Below are 12,417 nucleotides of genomic sequence, written 5' to 3'. Positions count from 1 at the left end.
CTGCTTTTAAGTTTACCATTCACGTATCGACAGAATAGCTTGGGTTGCTCTCTGCATTTATCTATGATGTCCTTTCCATGATTCCTTTTTACCTCTCTTTGCACTTTAACATACTCATTTCTATAGTTTATATATACCTGCCATTTTTATTTATTTTTCTTGTCTTTTCTACATCTTTTCCAAGCTCTGTCCCTTCTATCTTTTGCCTCACTGCATCTTTTGTTGAACCAGCATTTAATGTACACCCCCTCTAGCTTCTGTCTTGGTATGTGCCCATTCACCCCTTCATTGTAATTATCTATCAAGATATTCCATTTCTCTTCCACTCTTGTCTCTTCCATGTAAAATTTTTCCAAATCTGCATTATGTAAGAATTTCTTTAGTTTTCCAAAGTCCGTTTTGCTGTACATCAATCTTCCTTTCCTATGTTTTTCATTTCTCTCCATGTATATTTCTTCCTTTAGTTCAGTTTCAATGAGTATACGATCACTCTTTCCAATTGATGTCTTGTATTGGATTTTATCCACAATTTCAGGTTCTGTTGTAAATATCAAATCTAGTCTCGACGGCTCCTCATTATTTCTGTATCTGGTGTTTTCACTGACCTACTGAGTCATTGTATATTCCATGATCATGTCCAGTAGTACATTACCCCACAAGTCTTCTCCGCCTTTCACTGTCATATCCTCCCAACAAATTTCTTTGCAACTAAAGTCATCCATAATTACTAGATTACCCCCCCGCCCATTAGTATCTCATTTAATGAATGCCTTGTATCTTCTAGCATTTTCGTATGTTCGTTTTTGGGGGCACATAAGTCACCACAAACTTTCTACTTTCCATGTCCTTGCCTTCGACATTTATCATGATCAGTTCTACATTACCTTTGCCCTCCGCAATTTTTGTCACATTCAATTTTTTCTTGGCCAAGAACATGATTCCTCCTTCCTGTTTCTTGTCTCTGTTTTTAATCTAGTAATTGTGTAGTCCATGTCCAACATCGATAGATGGTATTTCACCCCTTAGTTTAGTCTCCACAATTCCCATTATGTCATGTTTTCCTGTGTGTGTGTGTGTGTGTGTGTGTGTGTGTGTGTGTGTGTGTGTGTGTGTGTGTGTAGGCTATACGATTACAAATTGGAAAATAAATAAATTCAACATTTCTATTTTTACCAACACGGCTAATGCTCCTTGATATTGTGTAAACTGCAATGGAGTCAAACAATGAAGAAACATGGTAGTAAACTAGTCTCATCTCCGGAGACAACTCGAGGAGCTTTGAAAACCTTATTACTCAAAACGACCAAGACAAAAATCACCACAACATTATAGTGGCAGACCATCTCGTCTTCACCCCCTTCCCGTTGAAATTTATATCAAAATCAGTGTCCACATTAGACTGCGCCAACTTGATTTCTTCCCATCGACATTATCTCCATTCCAGACGAGGAAATAACCGGAACTCGGTACTAGTTGAAAAACGCTATCATGGATGAACCCCTGGTAGAGTCCTCACTCACCCCAATGTAGATTACAAGGGAGTCCCTGAATCGGCAGAGAAAGTAGGAAGTACAAAAAACATTAGAGAAAACAAATACTCCAAAGCTACAAATGACTTAATTAAAAGGAGGACCATGCAGATTAAAAGCAGGAGAGATGAAATAGAAAGACTAGAACTAAACAAGCTTATCAACAAAAGGCAGAGGTCAGAGAAAAGTAGGAGAAATATGGGTGAAATGGAGGAAACTATTCGGAAAGATAAAAATATTAAAGGGACCGAGCACAGACATACTTTAGGGAGGTAGCAAATTATATGTTTGAAAGATAGAAATGGAGAAATCATTAAATGCAGAGTCGGACAGAATGACAAAAAGAGTAAAAAGATTTTACCAAGAGCTTTACTCGTTGAAGAACGTAGTTGAGTCAGTAAACTCATGTGTAGACGTTAGTAATGTACCAGAGATTACAGAAGAAGTAGAATTTGCTCTGAAAAATATGAAACTAGGAAAAACACCCGGGGAAGATGGTATATCGATAGATCTCTTGAAAGACGCAGGAAAATGAGTTTATATCAAATTAGCTCAGTTGTACAACCAGTGCTTACGTCAAGAAAGCGTTCCTGATGCGTGGTGCAATGCTATAGTGATTTTGCTTCATAAAAAAAAAGGAGATCAGAAGGACCTTAGTAACTATCGACCAATTAGCTTACTATTAAATGTATATAAAGTATTCTCGAAGATCTTTACAAATAGACTAAGTCAAGTTTTAGATGGAAAACAACCGAGAGAACAGGCAGGCTTTAGGAGCGGATGTTCGACTCTAAACCATTTGCAGGTGATAAACCAACTAATCGAAAAAACGACAAAATATAATATACCTCTCTGTTTAGCTTTTGTAGATTACGAGAGGGCCTTTGACTCGGTAGAATGAATAGCAATACTATACTCGCTACGCAAGCAGGGTACAAACGAACAGATCGTAAGAGTTTTGGAAAAGATTTATGCGAAAAGTACCGCTATAATTCGACTACATAAAGATACAGAAAAGATCAAGATCGAGAAAGGCGATACAATTTCACCCAAATTATTTACAGTTTGCTTGGAAGATATTTTCAGAAGGTTGAGTTGGGAAAAGAAAGGTTTAAAGATTAATGGCGAATATTTGAACCACCTAAGATTTGCGGATGACATTATTCTTATTTCAGAAAGAGCAGAAGACTTGCAAGATGTGCTGAATGATATAAACAAGGAATGTCTTAAAGTAGGTTTAAAAATGAATAAGAGTAAAACCAAAGTAATGTTCAACACGAAAGTTCAAAGTAAAGAGATTATAATTGATGGTGAGAGTCTTGAAGAAGTTGAAGAGTATAATTATTTAGGCCAGATGGTAAAAGTGACAAAAGATCATGATAATGAAATAAAAAGATGCATTACAATTGGTTGGAAAATGTTTCGTAACTATAATGAAATCCTGAGAGGATCTTTATGTTTGAAACGTAAAGTTTATAATCAATGCATTCTGCCAGCAATAATCTGGTGTGAGATTTGGAAACTGACAAAGGCAATGGAAACAAACCTAAGGACTGCACAGAGGAGAATGGAGAGATCAATGATGGGAATAACGCCGAGTGACCGAAAGAGAGCAGGTTGGGTGAGAGAGCAGACTAGAGTGAAGATATTGTGGAGGCGGTAAAAGAGAGGAAGTGGAATTGGGCAGGTAAGTTAGTGCGAACGACTGATGAGCGATGGAGCAAGTGGGTTACTGAGTGGACGCTGCGAGATAGGAAGCGTGGAAGACTGAGACCAGACAGAAGGTGAAGAGACGAGATCGAGAAGTTTGCAGGAGTGACGTGGCAGAGGATGGCGCGGTCGTGTGAATCATGGAATGCTATGAAGGAGGCCTTTATTCATCAGTGGACTCAAGATGGCTGATTTGATTGACTGACTGATTTATATAATATATACATACATATATTCACTTTTTATTTATTTGTGCCTTAACTTTTTGGGATGGGTGATGTTATCTTAAAAAAAGACACTATGCAGTTCTTTCCTGCCTTCTCTAGCATATAGATAGGTTTTGTGTCCGATCATGCCTCAGTTAACTTTACAGGGTTGTGTTGGCACGGTGTGTTTATGTTCATTAACTTGTATTGTAAGGTTATATTCTATTTATAGTGTGATATAATGTTGTAAAATTTCTGTGGTATTTATTATTTTTAGCAAATGCCGCAAGGCTTGGCATGGGTAGTTTTGAGCGGGAACGTTGGCGTCAGTCGACGAATCACGTTCACGCCTACTGCGCGCTTGTCCATTGTGTCGTGCCATATATTATATTTTTCCAATTCTATAAATTTGAACTGTGCCTCCTGAGTTTCTTTAGCCACCCAGAACAGGGTAACCACCAACCCCAGGTACAGGTTTGAAGTTATTCTTTTATAATGTCATATATTTTCACTAGAACCATGTTCCAAACGAATATCTCATCTCAAAAGTACTATTTGAGGGAATTTGACGAAAATATTCGTCGTCTGCTAATTTGCATTCTAAAACATTTTACAGCGTCTCTTGGTTCTGATGATGTCATGTGTTGAGTACCAACCCAAGCGTTCTGCAGCGAAACAGGCAATTCTTTCAGCGATATTGAGAGCTTTTCATTGTGTTTTACGAGTAGTCTCGACTCTTTAAATATCTTTTACAACATCCAAGATGTATGCATAGACGGCATATTTATGGGCTATTGTGGTGACGTCTCAACTGACGAGTTAAATGATATATTCCACTATAATATATTCCACTGTAAGATTAATGATGGTGGCGGCGGTTAAAACCATTCTTATTCGATGTAAGACAGTTTTAGTGACTTTCAGTAGTGTACTAGTGAACTACAAGATTCCCAGGTATTTAGGAGCAATTTTTTTTTTTCGTCCTCCACTCATTTTTACAGCTAGGTTATACAAACGCTACATGCGATAGCAAATAGTGACTATTACGGAGGTGCAAAAAGTTAAATTGTGGATAGCTTAGTATGATTCCGTTAGACATCAACCAGCCATTTTCGCCTCCGATATTTGAGCTCGTCTATTCGCTGCTAGCTGCCTTGACGTCACCCCCAGACTATTGTCATTAGTGTGCTACGAGATTTATCAACGTATTGCTGCAGTTTTCGAGCTATATCAGTATTTTGCTCGTGGATGTTATCAGATGAGTATTGAGTTCCGAGTCCATGCAGGATTCCAGTTGCTGGCATGTTGTGAGTCCGCCATATTGTCTGTATAATGTTAATGTATATAATGGTCACTCCTTTATATTATGACAAGGCTTTTCAACTCAAACAATAGTGACATTTTTATGTGAATTCTCATAATTGCATGCATTTGTAGATGTGTGAGAGCCAGGATCACGTGCGTAGCTGTTGATCGGTAGCTAATCCCTGTGTTGATGAGAGCCATACTACATTCAGGGGTCTCCTGTCCTGCCCTCTGCAGGTATTCCTTCAAGACGCAAATATCCCACTCAGAGTAGACGACGTCAGTGCTTATATGTGTTTGATCGCTGGTCCGTATGTGATAATTTTCTAATTTTATATACATATTGCTCGGGAGCGGTCGAACCATACCTGCCCCTTTAGCTGCCAGTGATCATCTCAGTATCTCTATTGACAAAGTTTCTTCCTTTTTGCATGGTGATACAATGACAGCCTCGGCTATGGCCCCTTCCACTATTGCCCTATTGCACCAGGACTCCTCTGTTGAAAAATTCTTGGTGGAGGAACCTAATCATTCAGCATCTGCATTTATACAACAATGTGAGGATAGTATTATCAACACTAACATCATTATAGGGTCTGATTTTTTTTTTTTTATCCAGTCTCAACTTGTTCCCAGCTCACTAGCCTCTGAGATGATGTCAGCTTCATGCATCAACCCTAGAGTTTTAAACTATGATTACGCCACCTTCAGGGCGAAATTTCTTAAAATATTTGATGCAAACCTGGGCAATAATTTTCTCTGGTGCTTCAGGTTGGCTGGCGTACTCTCTTTCAATATGGGCAGTGAAAAATTTATGCGTGCTCTGGCTAGAGCCAGTGCGGTGGCCTCTGAAGCATTTTATTCACAGTGGGTAGAAAAATATATATCGCCCTAGATAGACTCCAACTTTTGGAATACTTATTTTACATTTTGGTCCTCGTTCCATATGAAGAAAGGGTTGCTTTTTCTCTTTGTTATCAGACAGATAATTCTTTATTTACATTTGTAACAAAAGTTTCTAGAAAGTTGGAAGAATCGCCTCATCTTGCTTTCCTAGTTCCTATACTAGCTAGTCACTCACAACATACTACAAAGGTTATACCTACACCACCTTCTCTGTCTAAAACATCTGCACAGAGCACTCCACCACCTGTCCTCGACACCTACACAGATCACTCCTTCATCTCCATATGTATCTACTCTGCTTACTTGCATGTATTGTAACAAAGTAGGTCATTCTAATGTATTCTGTTTCCTTCATAAGTGTCATGAGCGAAAGTCTAAGCAGAATCTTTATGTACACATTTAACTAATTCCTTCTCCAGCATTACACATTACTTTTCAAGAATGTCATTTCAGCCTCAATCTATCTACTGTCATGTCCATGGACAGTGTAGCCATTCTGATCAGTGTTCCAAGATTTTGAAGCCTAAAGCAGAAAACAGTTCAATCCCCAGGCATACTCAGTCCCACATTCACAAGCGCCTGTATAAAAATCCCAAAGACTAACAGTAACCAGTCCAAGATTGTTCCTTTACTGGCTGCTCTTCCCAACTCCTCACCTTTCAGTGTTATGTGGACCAGTCACCAATCTCTGTAGCGGTAGACACTGGGGGCAGAATTTAGTCTTATGAACAACCAGGCATATTCTGCTCTCAAGGAATTGTACAATGTTCCATTGTTACCTTCTTGTAGTGTTTTGCAAGCTTACAAGGCTATCCTTTGTCTATTCTTAGCTCCCTTGTGTAATAAATCTGCTCCAGTTGTTGCTCATCCTCTAGTTTCCCATGTTTTCTGTCCTGACACAACTTCTTCAGTGTTGCTTAGTAACAATGGGACTGAGTTTAAGAATGAGGTCATAGTCAACATTTGCAAACAATACAACATCACCCAGACTTTTGTAACTGCTTATCATCCCTACTCTAATGGTCTGGTTGAGCAGACAAATAGGAAAATACTTGACATCCTAAGGCACGTTGCTAGTGATCTGCGGGAGACTTGAGAAGACTGGTTACCCCATGCCAGTGCCTGCACTAATAGTACTATCAATGTACCAATGGGATAGACACCTCATTATGTCATTTATGGTTCTGAGAAGAGGCTTCTGTATGATCTTTTGGATAGTCCTATTCATCCTCTCTACAATTCTGAAGATTACAATCAATTTCAGTGTCATACATTGCATACCATCTATAATTCTGTCAAAAGGAAACTTCAAGGGTCTTGATCAAACATAAAGAAATAACAAGTCTACACCTCTTTCCATCCAAGTGAGTGATCATGTATCTAAACAAATGACTGAAAGCCAGTCTAAGCTAAACAACAAATTTACTGGTCCTTTTCTGGTGATGCAGAGGCTTCATCCTAATAAGTTCATGGTTTTCTACCCATCTCAGGGACTTACTTTCTGCATTCTGATAGGCTTAAGAAGACACAGGTGTCCATACCTGCATTGACCCAGCCTCCCCCAGGGCCCAATTTCCCACTGTGTCACCTGCTGTTCATCACTCTTATCATCTGTTCAAGAGGAACAATGCCTTGATGATCGAGACTATTATGTACACGTGTTGCTGTGCTCCCTCTTTGTCATCGTAACTGCTATTTATTAAGATTGTAGATTATGTAAATAACTATGTGCAGCCTCAGTTATGCTTGGCATAACCAAAGGGCATGTGATCCATATTTTTCATTAAATATTTTGTACTTGTCTGCCAAATAATGTTTAATGTGTATTATTGGATACTTCCTATGTGTATTCTATCATGAGCTGGTTGTCAGGTAATTGATATCATGTTCTGTAACCTACTGGCACCAGTATGTATTTGTCTTTGGTGTCATGTTTCAGTATATGTCTTTGTACACTATGTCCCAGTATATGTGTGTATATCCTTTGCCTATTGCCATATTTTACATGCCATTGTGTTTTCTCCCCATCACGAATGTTGTTTCCTCAGTGAAGGCACTGAGAGGTGGTGGCTGAGTTAAGTAGTAGTTGGAAGTATTGTGATTATATTGTCATATAATGTATTGTATTTCTAACACTATGTAAATATGTACAAGTATGTATAGACACGGTAAAGGAAACATGGACTGGAGGTGAAGCTTTTGTTCCTGACATTTCGTCTAACGACTTTCAGGAATAGCTTCACCTCCAGTCCATGTTTCCTTTACCGTGTCTATACAACTTGTTCACATGGATTTTCATATGTACAAGTATATACATCTGTATAGAATCATCTAGTGGGTTTATTTATGCTAATTGAATTGTATTCCCACCAATTATGTGTACCAACACAAATGAGTCAGTATCTTATCAACACGTTGCTCTGTGTTGTCCCATACTTTTTTTTTTTTGTATTAATAATACTGTCCCATTTCTTTATTAGTTTTATTCATTCCACCATAACAAGGTTATGCAGGCATCATGATACACGTCAGAAACGATCCGACACAAAAGTTCTCATAGCTCAGATAATCACATGGAAATTATTGCCCTCCACCAAATGCCTATATAAATTAATTGCACACTGCTATCACTCATCACAAAATGATCTCATAAATTTCATGAAAACAACAAATAGTGAGATTCGGGTTTCCATGAATATAATACTGTAGACATACAGTAACAAAAGATACAAATAACAGTGGCGTATACTACAGATAATTTTTACAAAACTCTTAAGGTAAACAGAACTGTATTCATCATGATGTGCAGATAGCTTTATCTACCAGTAACACTATTCTCTATCATTATCGATGGTTTTTCATAATTACAAAAAAAAAAAAAAAAAAAAAAAAAATCATGCACTTAATGGAACACTTAAGAATCTTTAAATATTGACAAGCAAAAATGCAACTATGCAACAGGCCAGTCAACTGCACAACTGAGAGTAAAACTGATATTTCCAATTGGCAGTATGTGTATGTGATGACTCATCAGCCAAAAGGTCTACAACAATGGGTCAATACATAATAACTGCAAGTATCATAACACAAAAAAGTTCCAGGTCACACTGGAGAGGCCTTTCACCAGTTTGGGTAATCACGCAATACACAAGATAAACTTTTCATGCAAGTCATTATGTGATATTTGAAATAAATCTATCGTGAAAAAGCTGAAAAGACTTCTTTCCTGTATAGGTCACCACATGATGTCTATATATTTTTCTTAATGAGAAAGCTGCATTGCACAGGTCACACTTGAAGGGCTCCTCTCCATTGTGGGTCATTCCATGTCATTTGAGACCCCCCATTGCTAAGATAGCTAAATTGGAGAGGTCATACTTGAGGGGTTTCTCTCTAGCATGGGTCATCATGTGTCATTTGAGATAATTTGTGAGAAAGTCGGATCACACAGGTCACACTGGAAAGAATTTCTCTAGTGTGGGTAACATGTATAATTTGAGATCACCCTTTGCTATGAAAGCTGCATTGCACAGGTCACACTTGAAGGGCATCTCTCAAGTGTGGATGTATCATGATGTGTGGTTTGAGATGATTCTTTCCTGAAAATGTTGCATCACACAGGTCACATTAGAAAGACTTCTCTTTAGTGTGGCTCACCATGTGTCAATTCAGAGAACCCTTCCATGAGAAAGCTGTATCACACAGGTCACACTTGAAAGGCTTTATCTCCAGTGGGTCATCACATGGTATTTGAGTGCACTATTCTCAGAGAAAGCTGCATCGCATAGGCCACACTTGAAAGGCTTCTCTCTAGTGGGTCATTACATGTCGTTTGAGAGAATTCTTCAGTGAGAAAGCTGCATCACAGAGGTCACACTTGAAAGGCTTCTCTCCAGTGTGGGTCACCACATGTCGTTTGAGGTTACTCAAATCTGAGAAAGCTGCATCACACAGGCTACATTTGAAAGGCTTCTCTCTAGTGTGGGTCATCACATGTCCTTTGAGAGAACTCTTCAGTGAGAAAGCTGCGTCACACAGGTCACACTTGAAAGGCTTCTCTCCAGTGTGGGTCACCACATGTCGTTTGAGATTACTCATATCTGAGAAAGCTGTATCACACAGGTCACACTTAAAAGGCTTCTCTCCAGTGTGGGTCACCACATGTCGTTTGAGAGAACCCTTCAGTGAGAAAGCTGCATCACACAGGTCACACTTGAAAGGCTTCTCTCCAGTGTGAGTCATCACATGATATTTGAGAGCACTCTTCCCTGAGAAGGCTCCATCACATAGGTCACACTTGAAAGGCTTCTCTCCTTTGTGGATCACCACATGTTGTTTGAGAGAGCTCTTCAGTGAGAAAGCTGTATCGCACAGGTCACATTTGAAAGGCTTCTCTCCAGTGTGGGTCATCATGTGATATTTGAGGTTGCTCATTTGCGAGAAAGCTGCATCACACAGGTTACAAGGGAAAGGCTTCTCCCCAGTATGGGTCATCATGTGTCGTCTAAGACTACCTTTTTTTATGAAATCCGCACTGCATAGGTCACACTTGAAGGGCCTCTCTCCAGTGTGGGTCATCATGTGATACTTGAGAGCAGTTGTTCCTGAGAAAGCTGCATCACACAGGTCACATTGGGAAGGCTTCTCTCCAGTGTGTTTCATTTTGTGACATTTGAGATCACTCTTTCGTGAGAAAGTTGCTTCACACAGGTCACACTTAAAAGGCTTCTCTCCAGTGTGGGTCACCACGTGTCGTTTGAGAATACCCTTTCTTGAGAAAGTTGCATCACACAAGTCACATTGGAAAGGCTTCTCTCCAGTGTGGATCATCATGTGATATTTAAGGACAGTCTTTCCTGAGAAACCTGCATCACACAAGTCACACTGGAAAGGTTTCTCTCCAGTGTGGGTCATCATGTGATTTTTTAGACCAGTCTTTCGTGAGAAAGCTGCATCGCAATGGTCACACTGGAAAGGCTTCTTTCCACTGTGGGTCCTCATGTGATTTTTTAGGCCAGACATTCCTGAGAAAGCTGCATCACAATGGTCACATTGGAAAGGCTTCTCTCCAGTGTGGGTCATCACATGATATTCAGGAGCACTCTTTCCTGAGAAAGTTGCATCATACAGGTCACACTTCAAAGGCTTCTCTTGAGTGTGGGTCATCATGTGATTTTTTTAGATCAGTCTTTCCTGAAAAAGCTGCATCACACAGGTCACATTGGAAAGGTTTCCCTCCAGTGTGATATTTATGATGACTAATGATATAATTGTGCCACATATGCCACACAAGATTCTCTTCATTACATGATGAATATACAGAATATTCAGATACCTTTCCCAAGGAAATGTTGATATTTACCCTCGACCTGAAAAAAATATATATAATAAGTTTGACTTCTTTTTGAGAGCTTGCAATAAGTGTAACATGAGCATATACAAATACAGTGGGGCATTAACCAAAATGCAGTAGGGGAAGGGAACAAATGACTTGTATTAATGAAGATGCTTAACCTTTTTTCATATGACACCTTTGCAGACGTCATGAGGTGCAACTGGATATAAGGGGATGCCATCATCGGCATCTTGATTATATTTTGCAGTTGTAGCGGAGTAACTCCTGAATTCTGTGAACTGGTTTGATCATGTGTTCAGTATTTACTATTACTCAGAGTGAATGAAAATTAATAATACAGCAGTGACTTAATATTTCATAGCATGAGTAGTGTGATGTATCGTATATTAGGCATTTGATGCTGAGCGAAAGAATATTACTCATATTGAAGAGGTTAAAGAAGAGATATGGAAGGTTGAACAAATACTAAAAATGATGGAGTTGCACAGGACACAGATTGGGACAGTATATAATCAAGAAATAATAAGGCAAAAGAGTGGCTGAATGATTATGATGAAGAGACAGAGTACACAAGAAAAAGTGTAGTATACAATAGCATCATTAGATATAAGATATCTTTGTCAAATTACCAGAGAGGACCACTACACACACACTAATCAAGGATGTCATAAATCAACATTGGAGAGATTCATGAGAATCTGATGTTGGTCTCTACAGCAAATCACTTGTTTTCCATTTTTCAGGAGAACAAGTGAAATTCAACACAAATACCACCACGAACCTATAAATAACAAAATAAAATGTTGATTTTTGACAACCCTCACTTCCGTCAATAATTAAAACAAGATATATGGTGTGAAAAGTTTGTTGAGCTAGTTATGCAGTGGAAACTGAGTTTAATTTGCATGAATATTTGTTCCCTGTAACAATCTCTTGTAAATCAATATAATATCCAATATTTTAGGTGACTGGTAATGTGAAAATCAATAGGGAAATAAAAAGATACAGGAATAGGTGAATAAACATTATAGAGACAGAAGGCATAAAAAAAAAAAAAGTGTGATCAAGAATATAAAACCACATTCAACTGAAAATAAGAAATTTTGGTCAATTTTCAGAAGTTTACACATACCCAATAACCAAGGATGTCAGAAATAAATGAGAAATTCTTGCTTATTAACATCACCTGGAGTTGGAGAACACTTGGTGCACAATGTGAAAGCCATCCTCTAACTGACCTTCACTGGACTGGACAGCTTTGTTCAGTAGTATATTTGCTTTTAGCAAGGCTTTTTGTTATCAATTTCCACCAAGAAAAACACATCTTACTTTGATGTATTATAGTTTACAAAATTAATAATCAATTTTCTAATGCTATAATAGCATACAAGTACACTTCTAAAAA

The 12,417-nt window shown here is 38.5% G+C and overlaps 1 protein-coding gene across 1 annotated transcript; it reads right to left on the bottom strand.

The window, feature by feature from the left end:
* Window positions 1–8,148: 8,148 nt before the first annotated feature.
* On the bottom strand, window positions 8,149–11,981 carry LOC143030830 (uncharacterized). The gene is made up of 2 exons (XM_076194048.1): window positions 11,171–11,981; window positions 8,149–11,025 (listed from the first exon to the last, which is right to left on the bottom strand). The coding sequence occupies exon 2, from the start codon at window positions 10,823–10,825 to the stop codon at window positions 9,467–9,469; it is 1,359 nt and encodes a 452-aa protein (XP_076050163.1). The 5' UTR covers window positions 10,826–11,025; window positions 11,171–11,981; the 3' UTR covers window positions 8,149–9,466.
* Window positions 11,982–12,417: the final 436 nt, after the last annotated feature.

The sequence above is a fragment of the Oratosquilla oratoria genome, chromosome 12 (assembly GCF_046742065.1).
Source record: "Oratosquilla oratoria isolate Oo_2021 chromosome 12, ASM4674206v1, whole genome shotgun sequence".
Lineage (NCBI taxonomy): Eukaryota > Metazoa > Arthropoda > Malacostraca > Stomatopoda > Squillidae > Oratosquilla > Oratosquilla oratoria.
Note: the sequence above shows the minus strand (reverse complement) of the source record. Positions and strands in the feature narration are given on the sequence as shown.

Bases quoted from the DNA above. Each gene is read 5' to 3' on its own strand.
- LOC143030830 (XM_076194048.1), bottom strand. From the start codon at position 10,825: ATGATGACCCACACTCAAGAGAAGCCTTTGAAGTGTGACCTGTATGAT.